Source organism: Pinus tabuliformis, chromosome 8, assembly GCF_031772625.1.
Source record: "Pinus tabuliformis cultivar Carrire ecotype Pingquan chromosome 8, CPIR1, whole genome shotgun sequence".
Lineage (NCBI taxonomy): Eukaryota > Viridiplantae > Streptophyta > Pinopsida > Pinales > Pinaceae > Pinus > Pinus tabuliformis.
Genome location: NC_142294.1, coordinates 1,397,291,954 through 1,397,315,252, shown reverse-complemented (window position 1 = coordinate 1,397,315,252; position 23,299 = coordinate 1,397,291,954). Strand labels below are relative to the sequence as shown.

The 23,299-nt window shown below is 38.6% G+C and overlaps 1 protein-coding gene across 3 annotated transcripts in view; it reads right to left on the bottom strand.

The window, feature by feature from the left end:
• LOC149240775 (agmatine deiminase-like) overlaps nucleotides 1–23,299 on the bottom strand; it is a 227,341-nt gene that overhangs the window by 162,017 nt on the left and 42,025 nt on the right. For all 3 annotated transcript variants that reach the window (XM_089373816.1, XM_089373814.1, XM_089373817.1), the window contains exons 3-8: nucleotides 18,954–19,067; nucleotides 18,678–18,767; nucleotides 18,478–18,541; nucleotides 18,202–18,257; nucleotides 17,966–18,044; nucleotides 17,606–17,740 (exon numbers count right to left, since the gene is read on the bottom strand). In XM_089373816.1, the coding sequence (XP_089229942.1) occupies nucleotides 17,606–17,740; nucleotides 17,966–18,044; nucleotides 18,202–18,257; nucleotides 18,478–18,541; nucleotides 18,678–18,767; nucleotides 18,954–19,067 (538 nt within the window). The remainder of the gene's footprint in view (nucleotides 1–17,605; nucleotides 17,741–17,965; nucleotides 18,045–18,201; nucleotides 18,258–18,477; nucleotides 18,542–18,677; nucleotides 18,768–18,953; nucleotides 19,068–23,299) is intronic.

Genomic DNA, 23,299 nt, shown 5'->3' with positions numbered 1-23,299 from the left:
TTCTCGCAAATGCTAGAGCCACATCCCCTTCTTCCTCCTTCTTGATCCTGACCCCTTTGCCACTACTCCTCGCCTTGGTCATCCATCTGATCTCTTCTTGACGAAGAGCCACCCATAGTTCTTCCCAATCTGGAAGACTCGTCCTGCCCAGTATGCTCTGGACAAATAGCTCCCAATCCTCGGAGGCTGCATTAAGTGCGGTCCTCAGCATCAATTTCTCATCCAGCGTGGCCCCTTTGGAAGTTAGCTGGTCACGGATCTCCTTCAACCAACTGAGGAAGACACCTATCTGCTCTCCCTTCTGCATCTGGTATGCCCTTAGCTTATTCTCCAGGAGCATCTTCCTCTGCATGGAAGTATGTTAGTACAATGTCTTCAAAGTGTCCCACATCTCCTTTGCCGTTTCCTTCTCGGCAATATGTGGTACCACATGATCCTTGACCCCATCAAGGATGATGCACTTTGCCTTAGCCATTGCCTCCTCGTACCTTTCATTAGCTATCGGGTCAACTAGGACAGCTATCACTCTTGAAACGAAGCCTTTGATGCGATGTCTATCTAGAATGGACAAGATCCTGGCTTTCCAGACCACAAAGTTGGGCGCTCCGTCCAGCCTATCCTGATCTCTTAGCCCATTCACAGCCATCTCGCTACTCTTTTGTCGACTCCTCCGAGTCTCTCTACTTCCCTCCTGGAAGTCCTCTGTTTGACTCCTGCTGAGTTTCACTACTTCCCATCTGGAAGTCCTCTGTTCGAATCCTGCTGAGTCTCTCTACTTCCCATCTGGAAGTTCTCTTATGGACTCCCTCTGAGTCCCAATTTCCCTCCTGGAAATCCTTTTGCCAACGTCAGGTTGGCCCTCTCTAATCATCTGTGCAACTGCAACACTGATCCAGATTCCTCGGCAACAACTCCCTCTACCTTGGTCTTGCCCTGTTAGGTATTGTTTTGACCACAATACCCCACCAGCTTCGTTCTCGCAAACTACCCACAGCCTCCTCTGCCCCAGCAACTGAAGGATTGAGCCACTTCGCTCTGCGCAATCCCGGCACTGGCAAATCAACTCCCTCAACCAACTGCGTCAAACCTCCTAGCCTCTGCGTGAGCTTGTTTCTGCCCTCAGCCTCTACGTTGCCTCTCTCTGGCCCAGACTAATGACGCAGTCCCTCTTCGTCACTCCTTCCTCTGTCGCTTTCTACAAGGATCAGCTTTGTCACTCAAGACAGCTGAGTCTGCTGCTCTGCTAAGTTGATGCCTTCAGATATCATGTGATCTGTAACCACACTCTAATAACATGTTGAATTTTCTAAGTCTATCTGTTAGAAAATTAATCTATATTCTGTTGGTTTATTTCTTCTACTTGTTTAAAAATCGAACAAGTTATTTAATACATTAAATACCGAAATAAACACAATACAGTCACAACATCTACAAATCATCAACTGAAAGAAAACAAGCACACAAGTGATGCTGTTATTTTTGGACAAATGTCCCCAGAAAAAACACAATGCGAAAAAACCGGTGCAGTTATTCTGAGGGTTATATTATTATGCAGTCTTTCTGAGTACAACAGGGTGCCTAACCAGCTCACCCGACAGAGAAAAATACATGGCAAAAATACCTCTATATTCGAAAACAGGTATTCAAAAAACCTATCCCACAAAACCCTCTCCGACACCACTGAAGCTCAACGCTGGCCCTTCTGGCCTCCGCGTCAACCTCTTGTTGACCTACGTCAACCCCAGGCCCTCTATGTCAACCCCAGGCCCTCTACGTCAGCCCTCTAAGGTACTGCGCAGCTTTTGGGACCCTTTGCGTCACTCCAGCAGCCTCTACGTGGATGGCGCAGTGCCTCTACCTCTATTGGGCTCTGCGTAGCCTAGACTGGCTGCTGCTCTCGCTCTCTCTTCTTCTGCGTTGGTCTCCCAATACTATCTCTGCCTCTTTGCCTCATACTCACTACCCCTCGCTGTTGATCACTGATTCAACTTTGCTTAGCAACCCCGCTCTAGCAAAATGAATGATGATCACTTTGGTGTGTGTTGACCACTACTGGTCAAACTACCCATGCAGTACACCTCCTTCCTGTTGGCAGAGAAGGATAGCTCCTGAGCGACATGTCCGTGCCAGCCTACAGTCATCGACAGCTTGATCATTTTTGTTGTAAACCCAGTCTGCACGTTTGAATTGTAAATAATCTAAGCAGATCAGAGTCATGTATGTAAAGTTGCCTAGGTGGACCTAACTTTCTAATGAAAATCTGCGTCCCGGGAGGTTTTTAGTCTCACCGATCCATGGATCGGCAGAGTTTTCCTTCAAACCCAACCCCAAAGCCGGGATGCATTTCGTCATTAGGACTTTAGAAGAATCCTAGCGTGTTACTCTGCTAGATTATAGTTGTGTCGCAGATCTGGGTGGTCTATGAGGGTCTATGTTAAAGTGGATTCATCCCTTTGAGATGTAAATTGTAAAAATTGCAAAAAATCATGATGAAATGTGTCTTGAGGGTTGAAAATGTTGTAAATCCCCTCATGAGTCCTAGGTCCTAGGTGCTAGGTGATGATTCCAACGGCTGGGTTTGATGATCCGTCTTAAAATAAATTTAAAATTTTTTTTTTAATGAATAAAAATAATAAATTCATATATAATAAAAAATAAATAAAAATTAAAAAAATTTTAAAAAATTTAAAAAATTTGAAAAATAAAAAATAAAAAGCATAAAGCAAAAACCCTAAGCAATAAAATAATAATATTTTTGTGGATCACCCAAAACTAGCCGTTGGGATCATTTCCTTTATGTAGGGTCTTAGGAGGTCATTTTCATTTTGATCTGATCTGTGAGTCTGTACTGAAAGCTCTCTTGTAAACTGATTTCTGATTAATAAAAAGACTTTAGGGTTCAAACTGGCTGGTGTTACTCTCTGGAACTGCTGTGAGGTGTTTGAATTTCTGCATATTTCAGTTTTTCAACAGTTAAAATAGCTGATTTTTTTCAGAGCATTGTGAGTACAGGTATCTTGCTCACGTGCTAGGGTCTGAATGCTGTAGGGTTTCTGGAAAATGGCAGGTATCTCCATTTTCCCTTGAAATCTAGCAGCATCTCTTGCCCTTGTTCGCTGATGCTTGCTTGAGGTGTGCAGGAAACTTTTAGGTGAAGGTTATTTGTGGGCGTTTGGGGAAGTTCTGGGCTGAACCAGCCGACTCCCACAGGCTGTTCTGTGCAGAGCCCAGCTGTTTGTGCCCTGGGTTAATCTTTTAGGGTTTATTTCCTGTTTTACATGAGGGATTTTCTTTATTTCACAGTAAAGTTCAAATGTTTGGTATCTTGAAAATGTTACTGCAATCATGGTTAAATCTGGCTGTTCCAGAGCTTTAAAATTTTGATTTGAGGTTAATTTTGAAGGGTTTTCACGTTAACAGTAATCATGGCATTCCAATCCTGCTATAAGGTTAGACAACGAGGCTGCATTTCTTGCGTGGGTGGGTTTGAAGGTGTCAAGCTGCATTCATCAGTCAAAGCATACATTGATAACGCAATTTTCAAAGGGCTTCTGCAACAGAAGAGCATTCACCCAAGCGTCCTCTGCATTTAGCAACCATCGCACCAGGTATGCATATCTGTTTCATATGAAATCGTCTTTCAGTTTGAGAGCCAGCGTAAGTCCATTTGCATCCTCGAATTTCCCTTGCCGCCATCACTTGAAGATGTTTCACGCATTTAAACTCTGAGCCGGCTTCGAGCTTTTAAAAATAAAAAAATAAAAATAAAAAAAACGCAGTCAGTGGCATAAGAAAAATCGAATTCTGTTCTGGGTATAACGTTGAATTTAACTGCTCTTTTCCTCTGTACTAAGCTTGGTCATTGTCGTATATATCTTTCACGAGTCATTTCTCAGGCAAAACGTTAATGCAGTTGCATTGAATCATTTCCTGCTGCCGTCGTGGTTTTGACCTGCGTCCTTTTTTTTCCATGCCCTCCATCGTTGCATAAACCTCTTTGGGCTGGGCGTGGTTACACTTACGCATCCCTGAAGTTCCGTTTTCTTGTGTTTTTTTGGCTGTCAGTGTGAAGGGAATACGCACTTCCCTTTCAAAATCCTTCGTTCAGCACCGCACTGTCACGCAAATATCCTCTGGCCTCCATCGACTGTGCTTTGAACCCGTCCCCTGTGCCTGGACGTCCTCCTTTCAGCCTGCGTGAGTTCTTTTTTGCCCCGCCATAGTGATCTCGGGTTGCTGTTTTACCTTGTCAAGCCATTACGCAGCGTCCCGTGGGTTTATACCTCCGCCTGTTGCTTACGTTTTCTCTATGCATGTCGTATTTCAGATTTTGAGTAATATGTTGGCGTAGAATGTAGTTTGTTAATTTTTTTAAATGTTTAAATTTATGTTTTAGATTTTCCTTTAATTAGATTTTATTTGATTCAGTTTAGAGTTCTTTAAATTTTTATGTATTAGCGTTAGTTTGGTTGTAATTAAATTTTAAATTTGATTTTTATAATATTTAAAATAAATAAAAAATAATAATAAAAAAATAAAAAGAAATTTTAGGCTTTAGTCTTAGTTCTGAATTTTAATATAGTTTAGTTTTAGATTTATCTCTTTTAGATTTGCCTTTTTTTTTTATTTTTATTTTTTTTAGATTTTGTTTAATATATAAAAAAAAAAAAAAAAAAAAATTTAGAGTTTTTAGAGTTCTAGATTTTAAATTTTTCTTTAGTATAGAAATTTTCTTTTTTTTTAAAAAAAAAAAAAAAAAAAAAAAAATTTGTGGAAAATTTGTTTGCCAGTTTCAGTCTTTTCATTTTGTGCTGTACCTTTCACGCTGAGATCTGAGCACGAAATAAATATCTGGTTTCTCTGTTATTCAAAGCAAACTCATTTCTTTTAAGTTTCTGGATATCGCTATTTGATGAGCGTTGTGGTTTTACTGAATATTTAAAGCATTGCTCTCTTTATCTGATGATTGCTGGCCGTGGTTCATGTTCTTCGATCATCTAGCTAGTAATCATTTAGATCTCTTAAGGCACTGGTCTGCTCAATTCATCGAATCATTTTAGTGCTTATTTCAATCGTGCATCTCGTCTCCCAGCCCAACTGCTTGGCAGTTGGCCTCAATCTTTTCCAGGGACTACCCCCCTTAGCCGTGGGAGACAGGCTTAAACGGAGAGACCGGGGATCAGAGTGACAGCCCCCGGTCTGAGCGTTGTCGTGTCAGTTTGCGCGACAACATTTTTTGGCGCCGTTGCCGGGGATAGAGTTTTTCTGTCCTTGGTTCTTGCTTTGCAAGCTTTCCTGTGCTTAACTTCTTGTTCAAGTGGCGACTCCACTTCCTATATTATCTGCAAGAGTGTACACTAGAAGACATCCGAGCAGTCTGTGCAATCCTACTCCTGATCCTGAAAAGGTTTATAGGGTGCGATCACACAAACTCGCTTCTCGTACACTTCTTGGAAATCTTGGACAAGAAGCCCTCTCCGATATTCATTTGCTCTTTAAAGGTCAAGTTAAGCGCAGCACCATGAGTCTGTTTGCCCCTTGTAATTTTTCTAACATTCCTGGAGCCCCCAATGATATTCCATCTGTTGGGATAGACAAATTGCCTAGCTTTCATGGAGATAATGCCATTACTGTTAATTCCCATTTACGAGATTTCAACATATGGATGGCTAAGTATGCTAGATCTCCTGATTTTGATCATGAAGATGTCAGGATGACCCTTTTTGTCTTGACTCTAGGAGGTGATGCTCATGACTGGTATACAGAAAAACCTCCTAATACTTTTGACTCTCTACAATCACTCATTACTGCATTTAGAGAAAAATTTGGAGATAAGAGAGAGGGAAGACATCTTGTAAGAGCTCTTACTCTGATGAAAAAGAGAGAAGACGAAACTGTTGAAGAATTTAACAGAAGGTTTAATGGTATTATTAGAGAATTACCTCAAGACTATAAACCTTCAGATAAAACTCTCCAAGATTTTTATATCGATGCCTTTGGTCCCGAACCATCTTATGAGTTAAGGCGTGCTAAACTTACTGATTATCGTGATTGCCAAGCCTTAGCTGTAGAACTTGAAAAGGACAAGGCAGCGTCTGGGAAATCTGAAATCCCAGGTTTTGATAGGGCTGCTACGAAACTAAAGGAACCTAAGGGAAAAGCAGTCCAAGAGCCTGAAAATGAACTTGTTCTCAAATTGCTTCAGAAAATTGAAACCATGGAAATCAATCATAATAAGGAGATAAACACTTTGCAGAATAGGTTAATTCAAATGGAAAGAGCGCAACCGCAAAATTTTCAGCCTCGAAATAATAATAACAGAAATAGTAACTGGCAAAGAAAGGGTCAAACTAGTGAGCAGAGGCCCCCTAATCCGCTTACCAATCTGGTGGATGATGCTCCTCCCTACTGTCGTGCTTGTGCTGATTTTCACGAAGAATCCTCTTGTCCCGTTATCAAAAGACTTTTCGATAATGGAATGCTTGGGACAGGTGAGCAAATAAACGTAGTAGGGAGCAAGTTTCCTTTGCCCATGAATGATTGGATAGAGGTTAAGGAAAGGAGCTATGATGTTGTGAATCCTCAATCTGCTTTTGGTATAAATAACCTTGAAAACGAAGATGACATTTTGGCCAGGTTATATGGTGAGAAACCCTCTCCTGAGAAAATTCTGGAAATTGCTAGAGATAAGGGTTTAACATACCAGAGAAGGGATAAAGATCAGAGCGGAAATCAAATTCCTCCTCGAACTTTAAGCCCTGGTATAAACTCTGGAATAGATGTCGATTTGGGGAATTGGTTTAATAATGCTAAAATCTGGGTTCCCGTGTCTGAGATCGCTAAAATCCCTTCCCAAAGGGACAAGTTACTAAAAGCAATTCAGGGTCCTCAAGTCAACGCTTCTCAGCAGAAGATTCGTGAGGTTGACTATCATGATGCTCCTATTTATCTGCAAAGCGTAGATGCTGATAACAAGGATCATCAACCCTTCTTTATCACCTTATTAGTCAATGGGTATAAATTGAATAACTGCATGTTGGATTCAGGCGCATCTGCTTGTGTTATGACTAAAAGGGTTATGGAACAGCTTAACTTAAGAGTTTCCAGACCCTACTATAATATATGCGCCATGGATTCTAAGAAGATCGAGGTACATGGTTTAATCAAGGATTTGCAAGTTCATCTTTCGGTCTACCCAGACATCATGGTTGTTATGGATATTGTTGTCGTTGATGTACCTGATGCTTGGGGTATGCTGTTATCTAGGAAGTGGGCCTCTGATCTAGGGGGAAGCATTCAGATGAATTGGTCATATGCTATGATTCCTTCTCCTAGCGGTGACGGTTTTGTTAGACTAAATAGAGAGCCTGAGAGGAAATTTCATGTTGAAAATCCTAAAAAGCCTCGTAACGAGATAATTAAAGAAAAATCTGACATCGGGAACTATGCTATCATGTCCAATTTCATAATTCCTCCCGATGATGAGATTAAAGATCTTAAGGATGAAGTCTGGTATATGTATTTCGATGGTGCTTTCTCTAGTCATGGTAAGGGTGCTGGGATTGTGCTTAAGTCTCCCCTTGGTCACGTATTCAAGTTTGCCTATCGTCTAGAATTTGAAGCAACCAACAATGTCGCTGAGTATGAAGCCATATTGTTGGGCCTTGAATTGGCCAAAGCTTTGAAGATTAAATTGCTTAACATAAAGGGGGATTCCGATCTGGTTATCATGCAGCTTAAGAACAAATTCACATGTAGAAATCAGAGATTAAGAAACTATCGAAATGCTGTGTGGGATACTATGGAGCACTTCGATGCCCTTAACCTTGAAGCAATTCCTAGAGAGCTAAATAGTTCGGCAGATGAACTTGCCGTAGCTGCTAGCACTTTCCAGTTGTCTGATGAGTTAATCAACGATAAAATTAAAATGGAGATAATATTCAGACCATCTGTTCCAGACAACTCAGAGCATTGGCAAATTTTTAATGATGAAAAGCAAGTCGTTCGTTTTCTCAATAGTTTAGATGAGTTTGAGGATTTCCGGTTAGTTTCTGGCGAGGATGGGTCTTTAGATCAAGGACATATCATAAATCCCACTCCCAGAAATGTAGTTGCCTTAGAGCAATATTTTGATCGGCATGATGCCACGAAGCTGAGAGAAGAAGACAAGTCGGACCCAGGCGAGTACCTTGAAGTTAACATTGGTACTTTTGAAAATCCGAAAATGGTTAAAATCGGTAAAGGTACTAGTCTGGAGGAAAGGAAAAAGTTGATTGATTTACTTCGTGAATATCGAGATGTTTTGGCTTTTTCCTATGATGAGTTGAAGGGCTATAGGGAAGATATTATGGAGCATACTATTCCCTTAAAAGACGAAAATGCTAGACCTTTTCGGCAGAAACTTAGGCAGATTAATCCTAAGTTAGCCCCCCTGGTCCAAAAAGAGCTTGCGAAGATGCTTGCAGCAGGAATCATCGCTCAAACTAGGCATTCGACATGGTGTTCGAATTTGGTGATTGTCAGGAAGAAGAATGGTACAATAAGACTTTGTGTCAATTTTAGGAACCTTAATCTAGCGTGCAAGAAGGATAATTATTAATTACCCTTTGCCAAAAATGGAAACTTTGTTGCAAAGAGTAACTGGGTCTGGAATGATGTCATTGCTAGACGGTTTTTCTGGGTATAATCAAGTTTGGGTTAAAAAGGAAGATCGACACAAGACCACATTCACAACACCATGGGGCACTTTTGAATACATCAGAATGCCATTTGGGTTAACAAACGCTGGGGCTACTTTCCAGAGGGCCATGGATTATGCCTTCAAAGGATTAATCGGGAAAATTATCGAAATTTACCAAGACGATCTTACTGTTTTCTCTAAAGATGGTATCAGCCATATAGATCACCTTAGGAAAGTTTTCGATAGATGCAGAGAATATGGAATCTCTTTGAATCCGGCTAAATCTGTCTTTGGGGTAACTGAAGGGAAACTTCTGGGTCATATCATTTCTAAGGAAGGAGTCAAGGTCGATCCTGAACGTGTTGAAGCAATTCAAAAGATTCCTCTCCCGCACAACCTCAAGTCCCTTCAGTCTTTCCTTGGAAAGATAAATTTTATTAGAAGATTTATCCCGAATTATGCGGAAATAGCTAAGCCCATTCAAAGTCTTCTGAAGAAGGATGTGAAATTTGTCTGGCAAGAAGAGGGCAAAAGGGCTTTCCAAGAAATCAAGTCTGCTATCGCGAAGGCTCCTGTCCTTGTTAGTCCTGATTACTCCAAAGATTTCATGATTTTTTCTTTCGCTTCTGAGGATACCATTGCCGGTGTCTTACTTCAAAAGAATAGAGAGGGTCACGAGCAGCCTATCGCTTTCATGAGTAGAGCGCTTCAAAACTCCGAATTGAAGTACAATACCATGGAAAAGCAGGCTTATTCCCTTGTCAAGTCTCTTAAGCATTTTAAAACTTATGTGGGTTATTCTAAGATCATCGCTTTCGTCCCACATTCTGCTGTTAAAGACATATTAACTCAAACTGATTGCTTAGGGACTCGTGCTAGGTGGGTTACTAAGATACAGGAGTATGATTTAGAGATTAGACCCACTAAGCTGATCAAAGGCCAAGGTTTAGCTCAAATGTTAGCTGAAAGTAATGAAAAGACTCTTGGTTTGTTCTGCCTTGACGATCTTTCTTCACCAGAATTAAGAAGGTTAGCTGAGCATGAATGGTATCAGGACATAGTTCACTACTTAACAAATCTTGCTTGTCCTAACCACTTAGTCGCTCATAGAAGAAGGGCTCTTAGACTAAAAGCCACTAAGTACTGCCTTATGAAGGATGGCCTTGGATGGAGAAATCCAGAGGGCATAGTGCTTAGGTGTGTTGACGATGTTGAGTCCAAAAGATTAATCTCCGAATTTCATTCAGGATTTTGTGGTGGTCATTATGCCGCTAGAACTACTGCCCACAAAATCCTGAGAGCTGGCTATTATTGGCCTTCGATTTTTTCTGATGTGCACAAGTTTGTTAGATCGTGTCAAGCCTGTCAACTGTTCACTGGGAAACAGAAGCTTGCTGCCCTTCCTCTACAGCCTGTTATTGTAGAGGCACCTTTTCAGCATTGGGGTCTGGACTTCATAGGGAAGTTCCATGAAAATTCTAGCAATGGCTACTCTTGGATTTTGACTGCTACTGATTACTTCACTAAATGGGTAGAAGCCATTCCTGCTAAGAATGCCACTGAAAGGGTGATTATGGATTTCATTGAGAATAACATCATTACTAGATTTGGTGTCCCCGCTAAAATCACTACGGACAATGCCAAGGCTTTTAGTTCTTCAGAGTTTACATCTTTCTGTTTCAAATATGGCATCGTCTTATCTCATTCATCGAATTACTATCCTCAGGGTAATGGTTTGGCTGAATCAAGTAATAAAAATCTCATAACCATTATCAAGAAAATAGTAGGAGATAACAAGAAGTCTTGGGACAGCAAAATCAAGTATGCTTTGTGGGCAGACAGAATTACTAAGAAGAAATCTACTGGTAAATCTCCCTTTGAATTGGTTTATGGCTTGGATGTTACCTTACCTGTGCACCTAAAATTGCCAGCCTATCAGCTTCTCCAAAATTTTTCCACTGATAAAGATGTTGTTCAGAATAGGATAGATCAGATTGTGGAGTTAGATGAGACTCGTCGGACAGCTTTTTGAAACTGCATGTAAAAATCAATCTAATATTAAGAAAAGCTTTGATAAATGCTCTAGATCTAGATCTTTGCAGGTTGGAGATATGGTTTTACTTTGGGATCGCAAAAATGAAAAACCAGGAAAGCATAAAAAGTTTGACAGCTTGTGGTTGGGACCGTACATCATTAGAGACATAGCTGGACCAAACTCATTCCACTTGAGCAGATTGGATGGTGAACCACTTCATCTACCAGGGAACGGCCAAATGCTCAAGCTGTTCTTCAGAGATGATATCTGATGCCATGGGGCATCTTTTGTATTGTATTTCTATCCCTACTCCTTGTCCTTTCAGCATTTTATTTCTGTTTTTAGGATTAGATGTACTTTTCATGTTATTAGTTAGTCAATAAATGAAGAGCTTTTATTTTTCCTGTACTTAATGCATATGATGATTTGGGAATGGACGCTACTTATTTTTATTTGTGTGTTGTATGGATGCAGATTCTGGATTCTCACATTCCTACCAGTGCAGCAACGTGTCCCCAAGTAGAGCCAGATGTTGACCACTACTGGTCAAACTACCCATGCAGTACACCTCCTTCCTGTTGGCAGAGAAGGATAGCTCCTGAGCGACATGTCCGTGCCAGCCTACAGTCATCGACAGCTTGATCATTTTTGTTGTAAACCCAGTCTGCACGTTTGAATTGTAAATAATCTAAGCAGATCAGAGTCATGTATGTAAAGTTGCCTAGGTGGACCTAACTTTCTAATGAAAATCTGCGTCCCGGGAGGTTTTTAGTCTCACCGATCCATGGATCGGCAGAGTTTTCCTTCAAACCCAACCCCAAAGCCGGGATGCATTTCGTCATTAGGACTTTAGGAGAATCCTAGCGTGTTACTCTGCTAGATTATAGTTGTGTCGCAGATCTGGGTGGTCTATGAGGGTCTATGTTAAAGTGGATTCATCCCTTTGAGATGTAAATTGTAAAAATTGTAAAAAATCATGATGAAATGTGTCTTGAGGGTTGAAAATGTTGTAAATCCCCTCATGAGTCCTAGGTCCTAGGTGCTAGGTGATGATTCCAACGGCTGGGTTTGATGATCCGTCTTAAAATAAATTTAAAAAAAAAAATTTAATGAATAAAAATAATAAATTCATATATAATAAAAAATTAAAAAAAAATTAAAAAAAATTTAAAAAATTTAAAAAATTTGAAAAATAAAAAATAAAAAGCATAAAGCAAAAACCCTAAGCAATAAAATAATAATATTTTTGTGGATCACCCAAAACTAGCCGTTGGGATCATTTCCTTTATGTAGGGTCTTAGGAGGTCATTTTCATTTTGATCTGATCTGTGAGTCTGTACTGAAAGCTCTCTTGTAAACTGATTTCTGATTAATAAAAAGACTTTGGGGTTCAAACTGGCTGGTGTTACTCTCTGGAACTGCTGTGAGGTGTTTGAATTTCTGCATATTTCAGTTTTTCAACAGTTAAAATAGCTGATTTTTTTCAGAGCATTGTGAGTACAGGTATCTTGCTCACGTGCTAGGGTCTGAATGCTGTAGGGTTTCTGGAAAATGGCAGGTATCTCCATTTTCCCTTGAAATCTAGCAGCATCTCTTGCCCTTGTTTGCTGATGCTTGCTTGAGGTGTGCAGGAAACTTTTAGGTGAAGGTTATTTGTGGGCGTTTGGGGAAGTTCTGGGCTGAACCAGCCGACTCCCACAGGCTGTTCTGTGCAGAGCCCAGCTGTTTGTGCCCTGGGTTAATCTTTTAGGGTTTATTTCCTGTTTTACATGAGGGATTTTCTTTATTTCACAGTAAAGTTCAAATGTTTGGTATCTTGAAAATGTTACTGCAATCATGGTTAAATCTGGCTGTTCCAGAGCTTTAAAATTTTGATTTGAGGTTAATTTTGAAGGGTTTTCACGTTAACAGTAATCGTGGCATTCCAATCCTGCTATAAGGTTAGACAACGAGGCTGCATTTCTTGCGTGGGTGGGTTTGAAGGTGTCAAGCTGCATTCATCAGTCAAAGCATACATTGATAACGCAATTTTCAAAGGGCTTCTGCAACAGAAGAGCATTCACCCAAGCGTCCTCTGCATTTAGCAACCATCGCACCAGGTATGCATATCTGTTTCATATGAAATCGTCTTTCAGTTTGAGAGCCAGCGTAAGTCCATTTGCATCCTCGAATTTCCCTTGCCGCCATCACTTGAAGATGTTTCACGCATTTAAACTCTGAGCCGGCTTCGAGCTTTTAAAAATAAAAAAATAAAAATAAAAAAAACGCAGTCAGTGGCATAAGAAAAATCGAATTCTGTTCTGGGTATAACGTTGAATTTAACTGCTCTTTTCCTCTGTACTGAGCTTGGTCATTGTCGTATATATCTTTCACGAGTCATTTCTCAGGCAAAACGTTAATGCAGCTGCATTGAATCATTTCCTGCTGTCGTCGTGGTTTTGACCTGCGTTCTTCTTTTTCCACGCCCTCCATCGTTGCATAAAACCTCTTTGGGCTGAGCGTGGTTACACTTACGCGTCCCTGAAGTTCCGTTTCCTTGTGTTTTTGGCTGTCAGTGTGAAGGGAATACGCATTCCTTTTTCAAAACCCAGCATTTCAGCTGACCCCTTTCACGCATCTGGTTGCTCCTCTTTCGTTCAGCACCGCACTGTCACGCAAATATCCTCTGGCATCCATCGACTGTGCTTTGAACCCGTCCCCTGTGCCTGGACGTCCTCCTTTCAGCCTGCGTGAGTTCTTTTTTGCCCCGCCATAGTGATCTCGGGTTGCTGTTTTACCTTGTCAAGCCATTACGCGGCGTCCCGTGGGTTTATACCTCCGCCTGTTGCTTACGTTTTCTCTATGCATGTCGTATTTCAGATTTTGAGTAATATGTTGGCGTAGAATGTAGTTTGTTAATTTTTTTAAATGTTTAAATTTATGTTTTAGATTTTCTTTTAATTAGATTTTATTTGATTTAGTTTAGAGTTCTTTAAATTTTTATGTATTAGCGTTAGTTTGGTTGTAATTAAATTTTAAATTTGATTTTTATAATATTTAAAATAAATAAAAAAAAATAATAAAAAAATAAAAAGAAATTTTAGGCTTTAGTCTTAGTTCTGAATTTTAATATAGTTTAGTTTTAGATTTATCTCTTTTAGATTTGCCTTTTTTTTTTATTTTTATTTTTTTTAGATTTTGTTTAATATATAAAAAAAAAAAAAAAAAAAAAAAAAAAAAAAAAAATTTAGAGTTTTTAGAGTTCTAGATTTTAAATTTTTCTTTAGTATAGAAATTTTCTTTTTTTTTAAAAAAAAAAAAAAAAAAAAAAAAAAATTTGTGGAAAATTTGTTTGCCAGTTTCAGTCTTTTCATTTTGTGCTGTACCTTTCACGCTGAGATCTGAGCACGAAATTAATATCTGGTTTCTCTGTTATTCAAAGCAAATTCATTTCTTTTAAGTTTCTGGATATCGCTATTTGATGAGCGTTGTGGTTTTACTGAATATTTAAAGCATTGCTCTCTTTATCTGATGATTGCTGGTCGTGGTTCATGTTCTTCGATCATCTAGTTAGTAATCATTTAGATCTCTTAAGGCACTGGTCTGCTCAATTCATCGAATCATTTTAGTGCGTATTTCAATCGTGCATCTCGTCTCCCAGCCCAACTGCTTGGTAGTTGGCCTCAATCTTTTCCAGGGACTACCCCCCTTAGCCGTGGGAGACAGGCTTAAACGGAGAGACCGGGGATCGGAGTGACAGCCCCCGTCTGAGCGTTGTCGTGTCAGTTTGCGCGACAACAGTGTGTTCTCCAACTGACCCTCAAGCCTCTTCTTATACTTTTCTCGTTGGACCTTCATCCATGACTTTTGGAACCTTCTAACCCAGTTTTATATTAATACCCATTAATATTTTATTTTTCCTAAGTTTAGACTTAGGAACTCCATTAAAAATATTAATTATTTAATATCTCCCAAACTGGGTACAATCTGTGCAAACCATTTATGGGTCTTGGAGATCTTATGTGTTTTAGCCTCTCCGCCAATTTTCATGACTAAAGCACATCCAATGCTATCCCAAATCAACATCTCCCTTGTATCAGTTTTTGCATTTGTGATCAGATCTCACACTTCAAAAGATTTGTCCTAGTTTGAAAAGGGGTAATGTTGTTAAACATTTGAAGACAATCTAATAGAAGAGCATTTTAAAAGGGTTTTCCCCCATTGTGGGTTTTTTCCCTGGTCTTGGACCAAATCTTGTGTACCGTTGTTCATTGACAGTCTTCTATGGTTTATGATCTCATAAATTAAATTTTAAATCTGCAAAATTTAACAGACAATTGTGCTTGTTGCTTGGTGGTCTTCTCACATGTGCTTAACCATTGGTTGCACTTTTCATGGATGTGGGGCATCCTATCTCATTAAATCTAATCAATGGCTAAGATTAGATTTGGCTTGATCCATGACTTTTGGAACCTTCTAACTCAGTATTATATTAATACCCATTAATATTTTATTTTTCCTAAGTTTAGACTTAGGAAATCCATTAAAAATATTAATTATTTAATATCTCCCAAACCAGGTACAATCTGTCAAACCATTTCTAGGTCTTGGAGATCTCATGTGCTTTAGCCTCTCCACCAATTTTCATGACTAGAGCACATCCGATGCTACCCCAAATCAACATCTCCCTTGTATTAGTTTTTGCATTTGTGATCAGAGCTCACACTTTAGAAGATTTGTCCTAGTTTGAAAAGGGGTAATGTTGTTGAACATTTGAAGACAATCTAATAGAAGAGCATTTTAAAAGGTTTTTCCCCGATAGTGGGTTTTTTCCCTGGTCTTGGACCAAATCTTGTGTCCTGTTGTTCGTTGACAGTCTTCTATGGTTTAAGATCTCATAAATTAAATTTTAAATCTGCAAAATTTAACAAACAATTGTGTTTGTTGCTTGGTGGTCTTCTCACATGTGCTTAACCATTGGTTGCACTTTTCATGGATGTGGGGCATCCTATCTCATTAAATCTCTAATCAATGGCTAAGATTAGATTTGGCTTGATCCACGACTTTTGGAACCTTCTAACCCAATTTTATATTAATACCCATTAATATTTTATTTTTTCAAAGTTTAAACTTAAGAACTCCATTAAAAATATTAATTATTTAATATCTCCCAAACCGGGTACAATCTGTCCAACCCATTTCTGGGTCTTGGAGATCTCATGTGCTTTAACCTCTCCACCAATTTTCATGACTAAAGCACATCCGATGCTACCCCAAATCAACATCTCCCTTGCATCAGTTTTTGCATTTGTGATCAGGTCTCACACTTCAGAAGATTTGTCCTAGTTTGAAAAGGGGTAATGTTGCTGAACATTTGAAGACAATCTAATAGAAGAGCATTTTAAAAGGGTTTTCCCCCACAGTGGGTTTTTTCCCTGGTCGTGGACCAAATCTTGTGTCCTGTTGTTCATTGACAGTCTTCTATGGTTTATGATCTCATAAATTAAATTTTAAATCTGCAAAATTTAACAGACAATTGTGCTTGTTGCTTGGTGGTCTTCTCACATGTGCTTAACCATTGGTTGCACTTTTCATGGATGTGGGGCATCCTATCTCATTATGGTGGTTTGGTATATACGTCTGTCTTGGATATGAATGGTTCTAGACCCCCAAGGGGTTGGATGATGATGTTAGGTGGTAGATGTTTCATGATGTTGTTGATGTTTTCAGCGATGTGGTGTGTTGATGTATGATGTTGGTGTCACTAGGATGGGGTTTTCTACATGGTCCTCATGTGTTGGATGTGTGATGGGGAACACACTGATTAGATGGGGTTAGCATTTCTTTGTCCCTTTCTCTTCTGATGTTGCTATGTTGGGATGATTTGTGTTTCCTTTGTGGGATTTTCCTAGGTGATTTAACTTTATGATGTAATATTTGCTAGACATCACCTCGAGGGGAGCGTGTTTCAAGATGTTAGAACCCTTTTTCTAAATTATCATTTCAATGAAATACTGGACTTTGTCATCCTCAATCTAATTCACATCAATGAATATTATGTTGAGTCTTGACAACCTTATTCTAATAAACAAAGGTTAATCAAAGACCACAAAAGGTACAGATGGTATGGATTGCAAATTGCAAAAAATAATAAGTATAGCTACCCAAAAATGAGCAGAAGTAATTCACATCTTCTAATAATATGGCATCCTTAAGAGTGATTCCATGGGAAATAAGAATTTAGGCCTGGAAACATTTTTTAGCAGATACAAGATATCATAGCTCTAAATAGTTTTAGGAGGAAGCATTATTCTTAAACATTATAATCTGACAATCTTATGCAGCACACGTTTCTGTTCAACGCACAGTATTCTTGCACAAGTCCAAACACTCTTGACGTGCTGAATACACAAGAATGTTTAAATAGTTATAAGATCTCTCCAAGGCATTATGGATGAAGCAAGACATCACATTGAAGCTAGTTTTCCTCTTTTTCAAAATATTCAGTCTCACCTGCTGTAAAAAATGGGTGCCTACTATTATCAATCAAACCTGAGCTCACTATCGATGTACAGAATGGTTAAGATATGAGTTTGCTTTTGCCAAGCTCAGTTTTACTCGATAAGACCTCTCACTACATTAATAGTTACAATCTCTTACCTTTTAACCATTTTTTATTCCATTTGATTCAATTTATATGCAGATGTCAGATCATCTTATCTTAACTCTGGATAGTAGCTTGCAAATTTTCCAATGAAATTAAATAACCATCAATGCAATTTATTATATTATGTCTCCAACCAAATGATTCTAGATCCAAATAATAAACGCTTTTTGAAAATGAGAAAAGCACAGTATGGTTGTACAAATAAAGATATTTGAAAAATGCCACAACAGAATTCAGAGCATACCATACAAACCCCATGGAAGCCAAATGATTTTGGTAACCCCAAGGTATTGCTTCAATTGATGCTCAATTGCCTCTCTTGTAAGGTGAGGGTTGCGATTTGGATTAAGCAAACACTCTTCTGTCGTGATGCAAGTTCCTATTGTAAGCCAAATAAAATAATAAATTAACATGGCTTCAAGAACTTTCCACACAACTTTTAGGAATGAAAGATATGATTATACTCGAGAACCTACAAAAGAATTGAGCAAGCAATGATGACAGTTCCTGTTTCCACACTAAAACTAGCATGTACATCTGAGGCACCAGAAGGTGGTAGCTCCCTAGCAAACATGAGAAAGAGAGAGACAATAAACTAACTTGCCTTCTCCATCGACATGAATACTACCCCCTTCCAAGACCATGGAATGTGGAAATCTTGTAAGCCTCTCAACTTCAATGATCTGCATAATTAACAGCAGCCTTACAATCCATAAACTAATATGAACTACTTTCACATGTATATGTATTTCATCACCTTATATTTTCACTGCTAATAATGTAACACTATTTGCCTTTCAAAAGAAAATGAATGGACAAGCTTAGCTTCTCGCATTTTACCTTTCTAGCAACAAGGCTATCAAGGCTCCAATCCTTATAACAGCCATCTTCAGCCCCTGTAGACACATCATCTTGTATAAATCTTCAATAGAAAAAAATATTAATAAGAGATGGAAATAATGAGTCAAGTCAGAGATAATTTTGTCAAAAGAATCATACTTCCTGTTCAAGAGGAAATAACCTGATCCAAACATGTAAAAAAAAAATAATGCCCCCTATACTTAAAAAACTGTAAAACAAATGAAAAGAAGATGACCCATAAGAATGCATACATACCACCCCAACTATTGAACTTCCAATCAATACCCGCAACACTTGAAGTCCTATCATACACAACAAACTTCATTTGGAATCGTCAGACTGGTTATACATCTTAGGACTAAGATGAAAAGAGAACCAATGAATACAATTCTATGCAGAACCAGGAATATCTTAGCATACTTCTTCGAGAGAAGCAATGAGATATCTAAACTTACAGTTGGTCCTATGTCCCTAAACCAAGCATCATTCATGCTCATCTCCAATACCCTAATGTTTTTTGGTAGCTGAGCCCGTGCACTATCCCACTTCACTCCAAGAGAAGGGCATAAAGCAAAGTCGTCGTTAGAAAATCCTTTTTGGAAGACTAATACCATATTTAAAGAGCAAAGAGTTCGTTAACCTCAACAAAGATCAGATCTTCGGAAGAGTCCCAAAATGTATGAAATTCATCTTCTAGGAAAAGAAAGTCAGATGCAAATAATTTTATCAACCTGTGCCGCACTAGCACAGACAGTAACACTCTCAAACTTTGAGATAGCAGAAGCCACCTCTGCAAAGACACGTTGACCATGCAAGCCATTTTCACGCCAATTATCAGGACGTTCCTGCGCGATTTTGAATTTCAAAAAATTCAATGTTAGAAATTGCATATACCAGGTTGAAATTTTCAAGCAACAATCTAATTCCTGACATCTTTGAGAAATAATTTTACCAAGAGAAGCGAAAGCACAACTATAGCCTGGAGTGAATGAGACATGTCGCACCATGTAATGTAACATGCCTAGACTAAAATGGAAAAGTGTTTGACATCCAACCTTTAATGTCAAAAGAACACTAACATAAAAATAAATAGACTAGCGTAGATCTATCTTAATCCCAAATTTTCTAAGCAAGAAGAGGTTTTTACCTAGGATTTTTATCCTTCTCAGTGCTTAATGGATCTGGGGTTAAGATGGATCTATGCTAGTCTAATCTCAATACAAGCAATGACTGTAATGTACAGAGCAGTGCTGTCAGACTCTTTTTGGACTCCTGAGTCTTGCGGAGTCTTGCCAGGTCACTGCTGAAAAGAGTAACCCTTAGAGACTCTTCTGTCATACTCTCGACTTGCCACTCCTCTAAACCTCTCCAGACTCCTCTGAAACTCACTAGCACATATTTTGAGTATTTTTTTCTCTTTACCAAGTCTGGAAGAGTCTGAAAAAAGTCTGTCGTATCTTCCCAAGTCACAGTCCAGCTGAGTCTTAAAAGAGTCCAAGTCTGACAACATTGGTGCACACTGCAGACTTGCTTACCTACCACAATCAAGTTTTACTTTTTCCAGAAAAGATGTATCGTTTTTCTAACACAAACTTTAGGAAAAAAATCTCTATAGTGGCTATAGCTAAATAAAATGTCCCTTTCAAATTCGCTCCTCAGGACAATAGAGAGAATCACATCAATATTATTTTGTAAACTAGACTGGCAGCCTCTGAAAATATATTAGTAAGAAAATCAGTTCAGAGAAAATAGGGATAACACAGAATTGTAATAAAAAATTGAAACATATACCATCTCAGAAAAATTGATATATTGTATTGATAAAATTGCTTACACTGTATAGGCTAAGTTCTTTCCATATACTAAAGAAGTGAAGACGGTATTTTAAAATTTCAGACTCATGTATTCTCAAGAATATTTGGTAGGCATGGCAACTAAATGTCCAGATTCCAAAGTGTTGCAACTTGGACCTTTTAATGATACAATATGCTGACTTAGTTCTGACACCAATGAAACTTTAGTTGAAGCTTGTGGTAGGTTCGGAAGGTATTATGTATAGGCTTGGTGTCTTAGCATGTAGAAGATGGTTTATTGTCTCTTCAGGTGCTTGCTTTATGGAGTAAGTGATTTATGTCTTCTTTCCTAAGTCTAACTTGGGAAAAGTACAATAATTAAAGTGAGTTAATTACTGTGGACTATTAAGTCAATTTCTAAGGATAAATAATGAAATTATTTAAGTGACTTAGAAATTATCTCAATCATTCATCTCCTAGATCTTCCAGAAGGGACATTAGGGTTAGGGATTTGAGCTTGATGAGGATTATAAAAATAGCCTAAGGGAGTGGTGAAGACACACAAGTGGAGAAAGTGATTTTTTCTAGAGCAAGAGGCTCAGCTAGACTGTAGAGCAGAGGAGGAAGAGTGCAGGTTGATTCGGGAGTATTTCCAGGAGGCTGAATTATTGGAGATTGCATGACCGAATTGTTGAAGTGAGGAGGAGGTCAAATTGTTGGAGAGGCAAACTTTCCAGGGCCAAATTTCCCGAGGCACAAAGGCTCTATTCGAGGGGAAAGCACAAGGCTGAGTTGTTGGTGAGAGGTGAGACAAAATTCTCCAAGCCGAATTTCTTCGGAGGCTAATTTTCAATGGCATCAAAATTCCTAGGGCCGAATTCTTCTAGTGGGGTCGAGTTGTAGGTTCCAATCAATGCATATTTCCTTGTAATTTCTTTTGAAACTCTAATTTTCCTAAGATTAATTAATGAAGGAGAATTGTTGTGGGTATTTATGTATTGTAATGTGTGATTGATCTCTCTTTGTAATTATTTCAACTGCATATAAATTTCTAGAAGAATAGAAGTTAAAATACTATCGATTTTATTTTTCAACAATTCAAAAATTATTTGGGTAATAAAATAAATTTCTGGGAATAAATAATTGTTGTGAGAAAATAAATTTGGGCTAGTGTTAGGAGATTTAACATGGTATCAGAACTCTAGAAAACTCCAAAAGAGAGATTTGAGATCAGTAGGGTTTGCAACAATGACATTCTTCTTTTCACAGCAACAAAATTATTTTTAAATTTTGCAGTTGCAGTTTTGTGGCCAAGTTACCAAGTCGATTTGTGAGGTGGTATCACTAAATAGTTTGAGATAGAAGACAAGTTGGATGCGGTCGTTAAATTCGATCCTTGGAAGCAGTGGATAACCATAGTTTTAAAAATGAATGGTTTGTCGAATTTTGTGGACACAGATATCCAGGTTCCTTCGAATCCAAACCAAGCAGTTGAGCACAATCAGAAGTATGTGAAGGGGATGGGTATAATTTTGGATGATGTGAGGGATCACATAATTCCTCACATATCAAGCAAGGATACATCACGTCAGATGTGGGTAGCCCTAACCGCTCTTTATCAAACCACAAATGAAAATAGGAAGATGATCTTATGGGAAAAATTAAACAGCATCAGGATGAACAAATCGGAGACCATAACATCTTACCTCATGTTGACCATTCTGTATCAACGATATTATAGTAGTGCACATTTTTTTCAAAGCATTCCATCATGTTCGAGCAGTCAGACATCCAGAGATCATCATCATCTTTCAACAATTTTGTCAAAGTTGTCAATCCAAATTTTGCAGCCCTATGGGTCATCATTGTAAAAATGATTCTAGTATGTTTATAAAGCCATGTAACACACCTAGGTAAACTTAAGAATTTTCAGCAAAGAGTTTCACTCTAGGGAGTTTTTTAACCTCAACTAATTATTTATGTTTTTCCTAAACATCAAATAATTAGCAGAGTTTTTCTCCCAAGTATACCCCAAAGCTAGAGTGGGGCTCGATGGTGATGTCTTAGGTGAGTCCTAGTGTATAGAGTCAATGTATATTGTCATACTAGATCATATCTAAAGTCTTGCAAAATGTGGTCAAATCTAAATGTATAATTTTAATTATTAAAATTTCCTGCTGGTCAGGATTTTAATAATTATTTTGATGTAAATTGTAAAATGTAATGTCAATAAAAGTTGATGGGGGTACGAGTACTCATAATTAGAAACTTTATACCTCAACTTTCTATCTAGACAAATTTTGAGGGTTGAAATTAAGTCTATCCCCACAAATTATTATTATTTTTATTTTCCAACAAAAAATGACAAAATAATTAATCAGAAATTGGTCAAAAAATAAAAAAATGAGAAAAAATAAAATTCTCTCCAAGTGAAAAAATTTTAAAAAGAAATGTGCACTTTCCAAGAAGGAAATCTCCACAAATTAGGCAAGAAAAAATTCAAAAAAAAATCGTTGGGCCAAAAATGAGGAATTAATTCCCAGAAAAATCATTTTTTAAGGAAAATTGAATTTATGGTCCAAGTTGGTTAAGTGAATGGGAGTTTTTCGAAGAGAAAAGGTCATAAAAATTATTTTTTGGACCAAAGAAGAGGAGCAAAGATGACAGTGAACGGATTGAGGGATCAGGACAGATTGGATGGGGCTTCCAATTTTGTCATCTGGAAGGCCAGGACCCTGGCAATCCTAGATAAACATCGCATCAAGGACTATGCCTTGAAAACTGTAGCTATCTCAGTTGACCTAGCTGCTAATGAGAAGTATGAAGAGGCTGAGGCGAAGGCGAAATGCATGACCCTTGACGGGGTCAAAGATCATGTCATACCACATATTGCTGAGAAGAACACAGCAAGGGAAATGTGGGAAGCCCTGACCACATTATACTAGGGCTCTTCCATGCAGCGGAAGATGCTATTGGAGAATAAGCTGAGGTCATATCAGATGCAGAAAGGAGAAGAGATAGATCACTTCCTCCTCAGGTTGCAAGGAATTCGCAATCAGCTTACTTCCGTGTGGTCTACACCGGATCCAGAGTTTATGGTCAAGATTGCTCTAAATGCAGTCTCCGAGGACTGGGAGACATTTGTCCAAAGCATCTTGGGCAGAGCGACTCTCCCCAGTTGGGAGGAGATGTGGTGATCCAAGTGGATATTGGTGGCCACCTGCCAAGTCCACTTGGACCCCCCACCATTGTTTCTCTCAGCCTTTTCAGTTTCCTTAATTGTA